The sequence below is a fragment of the Vigna unguiculata genome, chromosome 5 (assembly GCF_004118075.2).
Source record: "Vigna unguiculata cultivar IT97K-499-35 chromosome 5, ASM411807v1, whole genome shotgun sequence".
Classification (NCBI taxonomy): Eukaryota; Viridiplantae; Streptophyta; class Magnoliopsida; order Fabales; family Fabaceae; genus Vigna; species Vigna unguiculata.
Genome location: NC_040283.1, coordinates 26,986,554 through 27,004,622, shown reverse-complemented (window position 1 = coordinate 27,004,622; position 18,069 = coordinate 26,986,554). Strand labels below are relative to the sequence as shown.

General features: G+C 30.6%; 1 protein-coding gene across 1 annotated transcript; it reads right to left on the bottom strand.

Annotated features, from left to right (window-relative positions):
• Positions 1 to 11,949: 11,949 nt before the first annotated feature.
• On the bottom strand, positions 11,950 to 17,725 carry LOC114185087 (guanine nucleotide-binding protein-like NSN1). Its single transcript, XM_028072591.1, has 9 exons — positions 17,539 to 17,725; positions 17,195 to 17,439; positions 16,714 to 16,819; positions 16,435 to 16,608; positions 16,126 to 16,343; positions 14,013 to 14,277; positions 12,921 to 13,106; positions 12,583 to 12,800; positions 11,950 to 12,478 (listed from the first exon to the last, which is right to left on the bottom strand). The coding sequence occupies exons 1-9, from the start codon at positions 17,555 to 17,557 to the stop codon at positions 12,122 to 12,124; spliced, it is 1,788 nt and encodes a 595-aa protein (XP_027928392.1). The 5' UTR covers positions 17,558 to 17,725; the 3' UTR covers positions 11,950 to 12,121.
• Positions 17,726 to 18,069: the final 344 nt, after the last annotated feature.

Here is an 18,069-nt window from a genome sequence, read left to right as displayed (position 1 = left end):
TTATAAAAAAATTTAATACTTGCACGCATTTGCCTTATTCATGCACCTGAAAGTTTCATTTGGTTGAGTAAAAATGTATTTTTAATTTTGGCAAACATTTAAATCAAATTTGGAATACATGTGCAAACCACTGAGTAAATAAGTACTAATCCACTTCATCTCATTTGCACTTCGTCAACCTACACTCATTTTTTTTAAATACTAGCACATGATTCTCTTAAATACATACCTTGAAGCTTCATTTGGTTAAATAAAAATGTTTCTTTTAATTGTGGAAAACATTTAAATCAAATCTGGAATACATGTGCAAAGTAGTGAGTAAATAAGTGCTAACTTCATGTGATTTGGACATCATCAACCTACATTTTATAAAAGAATTATATACTTCCTCATGCGTGTCTTATTCATGCACCTAGAGGCGCCGTTTGGTTAAGTAAAGATGTTCTTTTGAATTCTGGAAAACATATTAATCAAGTTTGGGATACATGTGTAAATTACTGGGTAAATAAGTGCTAACCAACTTCATCTCATTTGCACCTCATCAACCTACATTCATTTTTTTTAATACTTACACATAGTTCCCTTAAATATGTACCTGGAAGCTTCATTTGGTTAAATAAAAATGTTCCTTTTAATTCAGGAAAACATATCAATCAAGTCTGGAAGATATGTGCAAAGCAGTGGGTAAATAAGGGCTAACCCACCTCATATTATTTGGACATCATCAATCTACACACATTTTATAATTTTTTTATATACCTGAATGTGTTTTTTAAAGTAAAGATGTTCTTTTTTATTCTGGAAAACATTTAAATCAAGTCTGTAATACATGTGCAACATCGGGTAAATAAGTGCTAACCCAATCTCATTTACACCTCATCAACCTGCATTCATTCATTTTATTTTATTTTAAATACTTGCATGTGGTTCCCTTAAATATGTACATGGAAGCTTCATTTGGTTAAGTAAGGATGTTCTTTTTAATTCTGGAAAACATATTACTCAAGTCTGGAAGACATGTGCAAAGCAGTGGATAAATAAGTGTTAACCCACTTCATGTGATTTGGACATCATCAACCAACACACAATTTATACTTGCACGCATTTACGTTATGCATGCACCTAGAGTTTTCATTTGGATAAGTAAATATTTTCATTTTAATTGTGGAAAACATATTAATCAAGTTTGGAAGACATCTGCAAACCACTGAGCAAATAAGTACTAACCCATCTCATCTCATTTGCACCTCATCTACATTCAACTTAAGTCCCAAACCCAAATCCTAAGAGTACTAGGCATGAATTTTTTGTAGACTTCAAATTATATGTGCATACCCTTTAACCTATGTTACCAGTTAGTTACTCAAGAGTTAGTGCATTATTGAAGTCTGAGGTCTAATAAAAGTAATGACATCAACATCATCGTAATATCGGTTCAACTTATTTATAATTGATCCATAATTAAAAAGTTAAACACACAACTACTAATGTGTCATAGTCTTAACACATGCAAAAACATAAATATCAACATGGGTAGGTTGGCAAACAAAGCCCTACAAAATTCATAATTGCAATTGTTCTGATTTTGGTGCTTCCTCCTCGCGTACGTGAAAAATGGACTTCATATAGATTGATTCTTGAAACGTTTCCTTGGTTGATCCCTCAATCGGTGATACAAATTACTGCTTTGACATTAGTCGGTGTCTTCAACAATTCTGTCCACTTTTTCCTGATACTAGTCGACCTGTTCAACAATATTTTCAAAAAATTCAAATAACATGGTCTTCCCCACTTTCAAAAACTTGGACTTCACCTTACTATTTCAACTAATGATTCCTCCTTAAGGACATCAATTTTTTGAACTCTTCCATTGATTTCCGTAATTCAATAATCTTTGCTTCTTGTTCCATAATAGCTTGTCTTAATTGTTCCTCCTCTTATTCTTCTTCGTAAAATGTTGTACCATATTTTTAAAAAGCTTCCTTAACAAACAGTTGACAAAGCTCAATGTTGGACACACTAACATCAATAATAACCTACAATGTTTGACAAAAACTAACTCACATATTAAACAACTCATAGTACCAACCAAAACACAATCCAACAATCTTATGAAATTAAACATATCATGTTCTTATTCAAACAACGCTTAATTTTGTTCTCCGCTACTTTCATATTCATCCAATGCAATATTCTGGGGAACTTTGTGGTGAACTTGCAAACATTAGATTTTGGAATCAAAAAATGGTCAAATGACCATAACAGAAAGAAGTTCACACCAAAGGAAGTACTCAACCATGTTTAATTAAGTAAAAAAAAATTATAATTCAAATGAATTGAACAACAAATACCTGTAACAGATACACATAACCAAGTAATCATAAACCACACCACCCCAATTATATTTCCCAGAGCTACCAAAGTCATTCACAATTGTAAACAATATGGGAAAAACTCTTTCATTACGATTTGGACACAAGAACTCAAATATTCTCAATAAAATATAAAGGCTACAAAAATCCTCCAAACTAAGCTTTTCACTACGTTCTAGTAGAAGATGATAAACCATCTTAACATCAACACTTTTCTTATCATATAACTACTTACAATTGTTTTGTAAATCAACCTCTTGTAATCAATACTTTCACCATCCACTCTTAAACTCATTCCCAAACATATATTCAATAAAGTAAATTCAACAACTTCCTTACTTGTTAAAATCCCCCTTACTTCCAACCCACAAACTAATTAACAACATAAGAAGTGTCCTAGAAACTTTGAGAGATCCTTTCCAAAGGGTGTTCCTTCAAGAAGTGACTTTTGTTCGGCAGTTAACTTGTTATTTAATAAACCAATGTATTTCGTCCGACATGAATGCCAAAAAGTCTACAAAAAAATTTATCATTATACGTTATCACTTCACTTTTTTAAATATAAAATAATTAAAAATATACATCACATACCTTCGTATCAGCCTACTTATCACCACCGCTATCATTGTCATCACTATAATCACCCATTATACAATCCGTATTCAAAAATTAATGTCAACTGATGTCACCATACATCATGCAAACAATTAATGGTAGTCAGATTACCAAACATAATAAGGTTGTTAAATTGTGCATTTGAATGACCTAAATGAATTTTATGACACCAAGAAACCTCAAAGGAAAAATGACATGTATATCATTTAACATATACATCATTGAGCACATCATGGGAAAAACAATTTACTCAAGCAAAGAATATGACACATGGTCAACATACCAATAACATGGATATGTAATGTGCAAATATTATACCATGGGTTGACACTTATTGACTCAAGATTTGGCACATACATTTCTTCATAATTTACTCAATAAGCCAAGCAATCAAAGTAGTCCCCGCTCAACTTGGTCAACTTTAACTAACAACCATATGTAAAGTGAAAATATTATATACCATGGGTTTGCACTTATAAACTATTAACAATCTAAATCATTCATAGTCAACTTTAACTAAGACGGATATGTAATGTTCAAATACTATAACGTGGGTTCATAGTAAAAAACTCCTATTTAACCATACATTTCGATTTAGCATTGCCATTTACTCAGTAAGCCAACCAATGAATATCATCTCTGCTCTACAAGCATGTAAATCTACTAAAAGAAAACCTATGTAACATACTTATGAACAACACCACCGACGACTAAAACGAAACCAAGACTAAAAACGACAACTTGAACCACTTCACACTTCCTAAGGAATCACCAATAAACACCGAAAAACATAGCAGCCCATACATATACAGAACTACCAAATATCAGTCTTACAATACGAACCATTAAATCCTTAACAAATTCACAAAACTAACCAAATAAATCCACCGTAAATAACCCCATTAAAAATAAAACATCAAATAAATAACTCCATTACAAACAAAGCATCAAATTTAAGTTAGGTTTAGAGATTTCAAAACTTACCTCCGTTATCGACGCACTAAGTATAACAACCTTTGAAAAGGAAGAATTCCAAGATGAACACGACTTTCAACAAGAGTGACTTCTACAACATCAACAATAATCAAGGTTCAACGTATCGTCAATCCAAAAATAAGAATTTCAAGACATAGAAGAAGAACGGATTCAATGACACAACTACAATGAATAACAACAATAACGCATTAAAAAGTTAGCGCGACATTGATGAAGACGAAAATGAGTTCAAGAAGACCAAGGCACTTCAAAAAGGGTTTTAGAACAACGCTTTCTTCCAATAAATTTGTCTTATAAACCATTTCTGTCTTTCAAAGCGACCGTGGAAATCAATTAAAATTAAAAATAATAATAAAGTGTCAGTGTCACATATACATATGGTTGCGAGATAAGTTGTTATCAATAGTTGCCAGATAAGTTATTATCAATATATCATTTTCCATTTTGTAATCACCTAAAGTCCTACTTCTATGCCTACGGTGGTGGCTGGACAGGGATGAGAAAAAGTTAACTTTTTTTATTCAATTCACTTTTAGTTTTAGAAAATTTAATTCAATTTTTTTTAATAAAAGATATATTCTAGATTTTGAAGTTGGTCTAATATTTGATATTTGAATATGAATTTAAATTTTAATCCAAATATCTTGGATTTAAAAAAATTCAAAGTAACTCGGTAGAAAAATTGAATTTGAATCTATAATTTATCAATTATTTGAATCTAAATGAATCTAAATTGGACATTTGAAAATTTAGGGTTAAATATGTTTTTGTCCCTTAACTTTCAGTGAATTTTAGAATTAGTCTGTTTTGAAACTTTGAACCAATTTAGTCTTTCATCTTTCGAAATACGTGATGTTTTGTATGTACATTAGGATTGTATTTGAGTTGTTTATACCGTTTGACATATTTTTGCTTCAATGTTAAGTCAAATACTATTATGAAACACGCTTGAAATGTCAAATAAACTTAACAAAATTTGATTAAAATGACTAAATTCACGTATTTCAAAAGATGAAGGACTAAACTGGTCCAAAGTTTCGAAATGGATTAATTCTAAAATTCACTAAAAGTTGAGAGAACAAAAACATATTTAACCCGAAAATATAATCCATGATTACCCGTAAAGCTAACAAGATAACTCAATTGAGCTACCATCCATCAACTTGGCCACTTGAAGATTGTATGAAACAACAAATACAAATTAAAGACGTGGGTGACTGTGAAATAAAATTTCCATCAATTTTTGCACTTCCTTTAACGTTGGAGTTAGATGTTGTTGTACTGTTGTTCTATAAAAATGTGTGATTTGGATTTCTTATTAAGATCAACGGTATCGAAAACTGTAAAAAAAAATATGTTTCTTCAAATGGGTGAATGGAGAAGAAAAAAAAAAGTGTTTAAATGATTTAATTTAAAACATTAGGAGGACTTAGTAAAGCCCATAACATTTATCGTTTGAAAAAACATTTTTAAGTTTTCAAAATATAACAATTAATTCACTAATGAAAAAGAAATAAGAAAAAATAAAATAGTGTTAAAGATATGAGTATCGTGTAATTTTCTAATTCGACATCTTATCAACTTACTTGCATATGGAAACATCGATAGAATTGTTAACATAATTAATAAACATATAAATATATAAATACAATAACTCATAAATATAATAAATAATTAGATAGCATTAAATATAATTAGGAATATTTTTAAATAATGCAATATTACATTTTTAAACTTGATTTACTTTAACTTGTGAATAAAAATATACTAAAATTGTATCCGAAAATTACATCTCTTAAAATCATTAAAACAACCTATTATGTCAAATTTTAAGTCAAGAATTGTAATAGACTTCTAAAAGAATTTAATATAATTAAATTTTATTTATTAAATTGAAATTCATTTTGATTTGTAAGTAAAAAATTGGTTGTGAATATAAAATAATACCTTTCGATATGTAAATAAAAAATTGAATATAAATATAAAAAATTATTACATTTAATAAAACAAAAAGGATAAATAAATGTGTGCATAAACAATTAATTAATTGCTAAACATAAAAAACATACGAATACAATTATAAATCTTTTTAAAAAGAATAATATTAGATTTTAAAACTGAAATTAATTTCGTGAATGGAAAATTGAACGTAAAGTGTAGTAGATAAAAATATATGTTAAACCGCATCCCATATATATAAACGAGTAAGATCCTTATTTAATAAGTTACATTTTAGTATTTTAAATATGTTTAACTAATTTTCATTATAGTCATTATTAACTGTTACTAGTAGGGTGTCAAAAAAATTCGTACCCGTGGGTGTGGGTATCTGCGGATAAAACCCGCAATGGGTAGGAAATGAATATTAAAAGTGGATACCCATTATCCACGGTACGGGTATTTTTGATACCCACATGTTAATGAGGTGGTACGGGTATCATAGTATCCGTACCTGTGGATGCTCGTACCCGCTAAACTTTAATTCACAAAAGTACCCTCATATATATATATATATATATATATATATATATATATATATATATATATATATATATATATATAACATTTTGTTCTATTTTTTTCTAAATTGCACATATTGTCTTCTGTCTTCATTCTTCAAACAAACTTCAAGTATTGGTACGTTGTCTTCTTTCAAATACACCCTTTGACATTCTTATCTCTCCTGTATTTGAAATTGGGCATATACATCAAATCCTATATAAACAATGACATTTATGGTATGCTTGTTGTCAAATGATAGAATTAAAATAAGAATAAGAATACTTGGCATGTGGCAATTGAGGTTTATTATTTGTTTATTTTGTTTATTTTTTAGGAATCAATTGGAGAAAGTGGACTTTTTGATCAAAACACTAATTAAAGAATTTTCATTGTGTTGAACGTCATTTTATATCTACTTTTATAATTATTTGGACTTGTATGAACTTGAGTTTATTTGAACTTTATTTAAAATTTATGACAGTGGTGTATTTTATTTTATTTTATTTGAATTTATGATTAAATATTTATTTTTTAAATAATTTTGTAAATATCCGCGGGTACGCGCATAACAGATACCCGACGGATATGGGTACGGGTACAGGGCAAATATTTATCCAGCGGGTAGGGTACGGGGGAACTACTATCTGTACCCTACCGGCCCTGTTACATCCCTAGTTACTAGTTATATTATATTATGAAATCGTATCGCGTTGCATGGTTTTGTTCCTCATAAAATGTTCTATAGTGCATTAAAAAATATAGTAGATATGTAAGTCTATTTTAAGACAATTCTACTACTTCATTGATCTTGAACATATAATGTCATGTTTTCTAACATTAAATGTTATTATAAGTGTCACAACTCAACATATCATCACATGACACTCAAGTTATTTATAATACTAAATCATTTATTTACTATGTATTATCATATAATTTATCTAACGAGTTTAACTATGGTGTAGGGTAATAAGCAAACTGGTAGTTTAAGTATTGCTACTACATCATATAATACATGACAATTATTGTGGAAGTCGATTATGAAAGTGGTTGGGATGAGGTAATATGATATATCCCATTTATACATATGTCCTAATTAATTTTCATATGTAATAATTTTAACTTCAATTTACTTTTGTAGATTTTTGTTGACAAAAAGCCAATGGATTCAAAAGCACTGCCATAAGTTTAGAAAACGTGGGCAAAATATTCTTTCTAAATATAAGAATTTAGAAGTTAATAGTTAGATTTAGTTTAGTAATTTTAAATGTTTAAGAACATTGTTCAAAGATTAGATAGTTATCTTTAATATTTATTAAAATCCTTTTCTATGCTATATTATTATACCTGTTTTTAGATTTGCCAATTTTGGCCTTTTATTGAAAGTGTTTTGTAATTTCTTTATTTTTACACCTTGTATGAGATTAACATGACTTCAGATGCATTAACAAATATTAAAATATCCAAGAAAATATTTTATACAACTCAAATACTATTTTTTATGCATCTTTATCTCACAAGGCCATTGTTGAAATTTGACCTTATTTTAAAGGTGTTTTTGTAAATTTTTATTTTCACATCTTGTATGAGATTAACATAACTTCAGCTCCATCAACAAACACTATAATATCCAAGAAAATATTTTATGCAACTCAAATGCTATTTTCAATGTGTTTTTTTTTTCTCATGAGGCCACCATTGGAATTTGTTGGGAGTAGTCCAAGTGTGAGTCAAAAAGAGTGAAAGTTTCACATTGGGTAAAATAGACAAAGTTAAATACTATATAAGAATAAAGACCCATAACACCATTGCCTTAAGGTTTTGGTGTAAAACTGGTATCAAATTTCTTATATGTGTAAGATTAATGTCATATAACCATATAGAACCACAATCTCTCAATGACTATAACCATAACACATATATGTGAAAAAATATATATAAAAACCCATTAGTAGTATCAGAGCCGATGGTTCGGAGTGACTGACCGCATAACCATAACCATAACAAAAAGGGTCACTCATACACATGAAGGGAAATATACCATATGAAAAAAAAACAAGGGACTCACCCTTGAGAGGAGATTGTTGGGAAAAGTCAAAGTCTCACATTGGATAAAATAGACAAAGTAGTTGGTGTAAAACTGGTGTCAAATGTCTTATATGTGTAAGATTAATGTTATATAACCATATAGAATCACAATCTCTCAATGATTATAACCATAACATATATATGTGAAAAATATAAAATATAAACCCAACAGAATTTAGCCTTATTCTGAAGGCATTTTGTAATTTCTTTATTTTCATACCTTGTATGAAATTAACATAACTTCAACTGTATCGCCAAATATTATAATATCCAAGAAAAAAATTATTTTATACAACTTAAATACTACATTCAATGTGTTTTTATCTCACGACACCACCATTGGAATTTGGAGTGTTTGTTGAGTCATGTTTATCAATGCAATGGGAAAAATGTTTTTGTTTACACTAATTATTCATAAATTTTGAATGAAACATATTTAATGAAAGAAATAGAGTGTCAAGATAGCATTCTTACAAGGCATTGCCAAATTCTGACCATAAATATTCATGGTGGCTAATTGTGAGCATTTATGGACAATCTTCATCAATGATCTTAATAATGAGTTGTCTCATCATGTAAAGATTGTTTAAAATGTTAAGGCAGAATAAAGTTTTACTTGGGACCCACAATGGGCCGCCATTGTTTTGATCCTAAGACATCATTAGGGTTTCACTATACATCAGAAGTATTGTCCGCTTTGGAATGTCGGCTCCATCACGATTTTATCCTTAAAAGGCATCTCGGAGGTTGGAAGATTCACCTGCAAACGACTCTCTAACGCTCAAGTCAGTAAGAGACTTTAGATCTTTTAAAGTAAAAGAGACTGAGTATGACAAAGTGTGTATTTCTTGGTGAAATACTAGGTGTATTTATACGGTTTCTCAACACTTATGATTTGTGTGATAAAAATAGATAATATCAAGAGAATATAAAATAATATAAACAAATCTAACAATTTACCATTTATATGTTAAATTAGTGGAATAATAACAATAATGTGATACATTCATTACCTTATATACCAAATATTTTTTAAATATATGGTATTAAGGAATATCACAATATAATCAAACTACCGAGATTTAATCACATATACTATTAATATATGAATATTTACACCAACAAATATATCTCATAATATCTTCCAATTACTTTAGGTCATAAAGTTGAATGAATTTTATTGGACTGCATCACTTAGCATATTTGTTGAGTCAGGTATGTACATGTATCAAATTGGTTAATCAATGCTCTCGAGCATAATTAGAGTTAACTTATACCCTTTTATTTAAGAAAATAGTAAATTAGCTAAGAAAGACTCAATTGGCCAATTTGATTCACAAGGTAGCATTTTGAAATCTACACTAGTGGTAAGCGGTACATTAGTGTCATTAGACACCAAAGGAAGTTACTTTAGTGAGTTCCAAAGGTATGGTGTTAGGCATCTCCTAAGCATCTTAGCCTCAACGCAACTTCTTTGAAAGAAGTGATGGCTTTTTGGTGTTGATCGCTAATTGTAACATAACTTTGTGTTTTGTTGCTACTAGGTGTACCTTGATGTTCGCTGGATGGGCTTTCTTTAGTGTTGATTAGTTAAATAACTTTAGAAATTGTGTACAAAAGAACATAATTTGTGTTACAATTAAATTTCCAAAAATATAATTTGTGTTAATATAACGTGTGTGACCAATCGTTAACATTATTATTTTAAATATTTCAATTATATATTAAATAATGTGTGCACAAAAACGATGCAGATGGAAAGGCAGACCTAGGGTGTCAAAATCCTGAAATCATGCTTGCATTTATGATGTGTTTGTTTCCAAGAATGGAAATTTATGATGTGTTTGTTTTCAAGAATGAATTTGAGGAGATGTAGAAGTAAAAATAAGGTTGTTTCTTGATCGAGAGGTAAAAGTGAAAATATTTGAAAATAAAGAAAAAATTAGGTCAATTAGGTCCAAGTCATGTAATGTCAAGTTGAACCGAACTTAAGTCAAGTTAGGTCAAACTAAAACCAAGTCACATTAGGTTAAGCCAAACCTAGGTGAGCTTGGAATGGTTTGGGTTAAGGTTGGGACCCATGTCTAGCTAAGATGGATTTGGTTTAGGTTTGGTTGGGATGGGTTAAGTATGTCGAGCCCATGTTTGGTCGAGTCGAACCAAGTCCATGGGTCAAGCGGACATGGATGTATGTAAAGTCAAGTCGAGCCAAGCGCATGTTAGGCAAAGCCAAATCATGTCAAAAATAGGCTTGGTTCACATTAAGTCGAGATGGACAGAGTCAAAAAGTTTCACATTGACTTGATTTGAGTTAGGTTGATTGAACCTAAATAATGCAAGGTCAAGTTGGATTGGATCGAAGTTAAACTTAACTAAATCAACTTAAATCAAACATAAATTGAATTGAATTCAGTCGTACCAAACCTAACTAAGACTAAATTCACTTATATCAAAACAAATTAAACTAATTCAAATTTAAATTAGAAAAATTAATCTAGATCCAATATACATTAAAGCCTGGGGATGAAATTCAAATCTATATAAAGATATGTTAACTTTTAAATAGAAATACGTAATTAAAAAATGAAAGACTAAACTTACATTTTTTTTTTTGTTAGGAGCAAATTCATCTATATATGAACTTTGACATGTGTAACTAAAAGATGTTTTTTTTTTCTAAATATTATATTATATTTTCAGTAGAAAATAAATTTATAGAATTGTTATTTGCTTCTTTTAATTTTTAAAATTTATGTTGTTTACAAATTCTTATTTGATTGTAATTTTATAACAGGATTAGTTGTATTTAATTTTAAGTAATTTTTGAAACAAGACAAGGGCATTGTGGCAAAATTGAAAATTTCAATTTAGTGCCAAAATTCTAAATTTCATTTTAAAATTGAAAATAGGAGTAATTAAAGTAGAAGCTTTTTAACATTTTATTTCTAATTCACTTTGAATGTTTAAGACTCTAATATAAGTAGATATTATCACTTTATATCAATTTTATATTTTTTAGAAGTGTGTAAACTCTTCTTAAAAAGGCGTAATACTCTCTCTCCTTCATGAAATCTTATCTTAATTTCTAAAATTTGAATAACATTTTTCCTTTAAAGTCATTTTAAATAACCTAATTTTCAATATATTTTCTCTTCCGTCTCTTTTCTTTCGTTTTACCTTAACGATCTAGGATTTTCATTTAATACAGTTGTTTGATGAAATATGTCATGTCTATTTTTTAATGTAGTTTATAAACATTGAAAAAGAAAATCATTACCTTTCAATTTACTGAATTTTAAGAGAGGTATCATTCTTAAATTGTTGGGCCAGATTATATACTGAATTTGTGAAGAATAGTATTGCAACAATAAACAACTAAGTGCAAAATTATTGTCTTAGAATTGCATATAATTTAATAATGGTTTATATAAACTCTTACAAAAATCAAAATTCATAACAGAACTCAAATTATACAGATCTTGCAGATACCTCAGTGAAAAGGCAAAACTTTATATCATCTTTAAATAATGAATATGCTGCCTTGTTTATCATTCATCAATTTGGATAGCAGATATAGGCACTTCAGACTTGACAGGTTCATCATCATCATCCTCACCCTGGCTGTCTTCAGAATCCATTGAGGCTTGGAAGTAATCAGTTTTGAAATTGTAACCATCCATGGGATCCGAAGAGGCTGAAGCTTTCTTAGCCTTTTTTCTTTTCTTTTTCTCTCCACACCTCAGTTTTGTATTAAGCATACCGTCTGCAGTATATAGTTTTTCATTTTGCCTACTTGCTGCACTGTTATCCTTCTTCTTCCCACCATCATCTTCCATGGCTTCATCCACCTCCCCCACATTTCCGGGACCTTCGCCTTGGTTACCTAATTTGGTTTCTGTCTCATCCTACAAGAGAATGTTTTAATTAGTAAGTGTGAAAACACAAAAATTCCCAGCATAAGATTGATATCAACAATAATCAATTCTCTAAACGATTTCAAGAAACAAACCTCCAACATCATTTCAGTAAGATCGAGAGGGTGAGGGTGACTTGAAGGAACTTCAACAGCACTGAAGTCATCAACAGATTTAAGGCTCCCAATATATGAAGATTCATTGTTATACACTTCATCAACGTTAAACTCTTTCGCAAATTCAGAAACTATCTTCGCCTCTGAAGGTTCACCTTGATCCCTATTTGGGGGCATGGTATAATACTGAATTTTACCTGAAACATTCAAACAAAAAGAGAATTTTCTCCGCTTAGTTCTTTCTCAATTTTAACTTCAACACACAGAAAAGTAATCAGTTCTCTGATCATAATTTAAGAAATTCCATGTCTGCGTACCCTCGTTCCAATCACGAAGAACGATTCTTGCAGTAGTATCAATGTCAAGTATTCCACCCGTCTTGAGTTTACCCTTCACTATAGCTACCTGCCGCAGAAAGTCGTCAACATCACCTACATTGAAACTGGGAATGTTGTACAGAGTTAATCGCTGCTCAGGCAGACAGAGCTTTAGAATTTCCTTCACTGCGTTGTCCAAGTTAAAAGAAAAGGAATAAGTCTTTCGATTTACTTCATGAGTCAGTACAGCTTAAATAAGGATTTTCCTTAGATAAAATAATCGTATCATGCATACGTCTAAGTGTTTTGGAAATTAGAATTCTCATTACTAAATCAAATGTTAATTTATAGCTAAACAAAATATAAAACAACCATAGAATTTTAAAACAAGATAACAGGAAACATAATCCAACAGCCCGCACATAGAAAAATCAAATGTTCTACTACATCACCTATCAATCGCACTTTTAAAACGTAACAGAACTCCATTTTATAACTAGGATAAGTGGCAATATTTAATCAAAGGGTGCTTTTATCACCGACATCCTGACCCTGGTAGATCAACCACACAACCATATAATATAAGACGATGTACACACTCAGTGTCCCAAGGACTAAGCACATTCACACCATTGTTAACACAGAAGTAAACACAGAAGAAAACGAATGTTGTAAAGATGGAGCAAGTTTGAAAATATTGCAAATAATCGAATTATAATTGAAAGTCATTCTATTAAGAGAAAATGGAGGAATAGAAGATAAGAAATTTACAGCAAACCAGACATTAAATAAAAAACTTACAATGGGCTAATAGCCCTTCTGCTTAAAAACAGACATAACATAACATCTTTAAGGACAGAGTGCGAACCTTATATATGCAGTCACTAGTCAAACCAAATGAACCAAAAAATAGCAAAAATTGCAAACTGTTGTAGAATTGAATAATATTTCTTCAATGTCACAATCTCTTTTTCTTTTACTATTTTTTCATGTAAAATTCCTTTAAATCTTCTACCATTCTTTTTGAAATGAAGTAATGCAAATAAATACCTGAATAACCAAATAATAAGGGGGGGAAATGACTTTGTATACCTGGGCCAATTGGATCCTGCAAGTTCTCAATCCTCTTGCAATTTTTTAAGGCAATGGAAGCATCATTTTCTTTAGACTTCAGCATAACAACACCAGGGCAATCTAGTAACTTAACATTTTTGTCCAATTGAACCTCTTGCATTGATCTTGTTAACCCCGGAGTAGAGCCAACATTGACAACATGAGACCTTTTTAAACTATTAATAAGACTACTCTTACCCACATTGGGCAAGCCAATCAAACCCACCGTGATTGACTTTTTAATCTGTCAACACAAGGAATCAAAACAACAAAAAAATGAAGGATCCAAAATCAAAGGACAAAAGCAGAAAAAACCAAACAATTAATGGATAAGCAATAGACATTATAAAGACTAGAAAAGAAACTACAACAGGGAAAATAGAAAATCAATCAAATGCAAAAATCCCCAAAAGGTAGCAACGATAAACCATGAAGATGCACAGTAAAGCATACTTTTCCAACATAAAATCTTTACATTTAGCTTTGCTGTGTGATTTACCAAATGTTGGTACATTTATGCAAAAGCAAACAAATGAAAATGTCAGAGATCAGTGTCACCTAAATGACTAAAATAGAACATATGTCTGTGTGTTGTGTGTGCGTGCTTTTAACTAGGTGCAAACTTCACTCTTTTGTGTAGATTTAAGTTAGACATAAACCGACATTTCTATTATTCTGATTTTAAAAAGAAAATGTTTGGATAACAAAGTCATTTTCAACAGATACAATAGCAAAAACAACACTGGTAAGAAGAGAAACCCTATCTAACAAGATTGATACTTATCTTACACTAGAAACGATGATTCAGAAAAATGCATCAACAATATAGAGAACATTAATGCCAACAATTCTGAAGTTCCATTTAGAGGTGATATCATCATGGGAACAAACAAGGTTGTCAAATTCGAGAGTCTATGTCAAGAGTATATGTAACAAGTTTACATTATTATTATTACAAGTTTACTTTAAATAAAAAAATTAAAATATCTATAAATAATATAATACTTTATTGTTATATGATTCTATAAATAACTTTTTATATTTTTTAATGAAATATTATTATTATTATTACTATTAGATTATTATATTATATTTTTAAATATTTTTTATATTTTTCTAATATTACTATTCTTTTATAATAACTTTAATAATTCTATTATATAACTTGAATGGTCAGATTGTATACTAGATTTTATATTTTATATAAGAGAAAAGGTTGTTGGATTGAGGGCCAAAAGCTCATAAGAGAAGAAAGGACCCCTGAAACATTATCTCTCACGAAACTTCACTCCTACTCTTGAGAGCGCAGCACCAGCACGACAGCGGTGCAGCAGGAGAAGAATGAATCAAGCTGATTTCGCATAGGATCACAAGTTTAGTTGAGTTCACCAAGTTCACAACAAGTTTAGTAAGTAAACTCGGGATATGGGTGTGGGAACGTACATTCTACAAGTGCATTTGATAACCATGGGAGCAAGTACCATAGACATAAGGTTTAGTAATAATTTAATTTCTACTAAAATGTTAAAAAAAGTGTGATCTACCACTTTATTTTTCTTTTTGAGCCGGTGCACAAGACACATCCACCTGGTGCACAAGACACATCCACCTGGTGCACAAGACATATCCACCCACAAACATTTCTTCAAATTAACTCTAAATGTAAGTGACAAAAAATGAAAACCAACCCAGCTATGCTTTTGATTTGCGAAACCTTTTGATTTCATATTCGGTTCAACATTTAAGTTTGCTTTTCCAGCAAAGATATCTTCTATTCTATAATTTTCATGTCAACATAGTGTATCCAATGCACATTAGCAAGACCATAAATTTACAATATCACAGGCTAGAATGCATGGAAACACAAAAAACCACACTCATACACACCAAAAATATCAGCAGTGAATACATAAAGGATTCTCAATCATATATCTGAAAATAACTCCATGGAGGGAAGCACAATACAGGAACCAAAATTGTGACTGTGAAATGACTCACAAGCAACTGATTCAGCACAAAATTTTCATTATGAAAAACGCAATTTTACAAGCAGTCATCACCATTAAATCTGTTACACCATTAAATCTGTTACCTCATGACTTCTTGAGTAATTCTTCAACAATTTGAGTAGAGTATCAGCTCCAAGACAATCACTTAGTTGCAAAACATTGCTTGATTTTCCTTTCTTAGAAGATTTCCTCCACGCTAAGTTTGACCTTTGTTGTTGCGTGCTACACTTGAAGGCCACAGTAGGTAATTCTTCTCTAAGGTATTTGAGCCACTTTTCTAAAGCTTCTTTAGGGACAAGATCTATTATAAGGGTCAAATGATTAGCCAATGCAAAAAAAATATTCCACAAAATGGAGAAAGCAGACAAAATGAAATGTGATCAGTAAACTACCAATTTTATTTAAAAGCAAGACTAGACGTTTATCAGGACCCGATTTCATCACCATGCTTTCTATCTCGGGACAGCGAGTCCCCAAAGGATCCCGGGCATCAAGAACCTCCAGTAAGACATCAGAGGCTTCAATGACCTTAACAAGATCCTTGTAAAAGGCTCTATCTGAGCTATCTATGGAATAAAAAAACAAAAATAGCAATTGTAAGAACATATGCAAGTAAGCACTTGATAGTTCAAACTAACCAAACTGTCAGGAAATTACAAATAAATACACACCTCTGGTCTTTAAGGCAGTACCAAAATCATTACTATTTGTTTTAGAATCCTCTAGCAACTTGGAGTCATCTTCCTCCTCTAGCAAGCCCAATTTCCTTTTACGAGCCTGAAACAAGTAATGAATAATAAGTTCCTAACGGCAAGAAAAACAGAAATCACAAATGACACTTTCCTCCGTAGCACTCTTCTATTTCCCATCCCAGTTTGAAGTGGACATAAATCTATACTGATATAATAATCAAAAACACTTTAAAATACCAACATTCAAACACCCTCATTATCATCTATCTCTTTCTTCCTATCACATTACACCACCTATCATTCCTACACTTCTCTCACTAGGAACAATCAAAACCCAACTGCCCATGAATCACTAACAAGGTTTACACATTCATTTAACTTATCATGTAACATAACAAATTATAATCAATAATAAAAAAAATGCATGAAACGTGGAGTTTAATAAAGATAAACCAATTACCCTCTCTTTGCGTTCAGCTTTCTTTTGCTCCAATTCTTCAATGGCCTTCGCTCTTCGAGCTTCAATGGCTTTGAGTTCCTGTTCCTTGAAAGGCCAATCGTTGGGAATACCAGGATCCTTCTCGACCTTCTTTTTCCCACTCAGCTGAAGCTTTCTCGCTTCCTTCGCCTTTTTTTGGTTGTGCTCTTTCACCTTCCGTATCACCTTGTATTTCTTCTTCAACGAAATCCTCTTACTCTTACTCTCTGCAACGCAACAATTTCACCACAATATTAAAAATAAATAAACAATTAAAATCATTGCACACAACTGGAATCAAAGAACAGGGAAAAGGGTTTTCTTACTCTTGCTCTTCTTCACCATTTTGTGTTGTCTACCGTCACAGGAGAGAAGAGATGGGAATGATAATCACGTCAGACGAAAGAACGGAGAGAAGAAGCTAAAATATTTGAGGAGGCGGTGGAGGGAATAGAGAGGAAGGTGAATGAGAGTGCGCTGTATAATTAGGGTTTTGCACCAAACTAAGCCCAATATTTCAATATTTTGTGGTTAAATAATTTCGCACGTGTTTTTTATAAATAATAGTTGGTATTAAGGTTGTAATTTATAATTTTTTATTATTATAATTTAGTACACGTTTAGCTTCTACTATTTAATTTTATTAAAATATAGTAATATATATTTATATATGAATATTATTATATTTAAAAATTATATTTATTATATATATATATATATATATATATATATATATATAAATTCTTTATACTAATAAAAATAGAATTCTAATTCTTCTACTTTTCTATATCTCATCGTTGTAGGACTGATTTTAATCTTGTTTAAATATAATAAAACAAATCTCTTTTAACCGATAC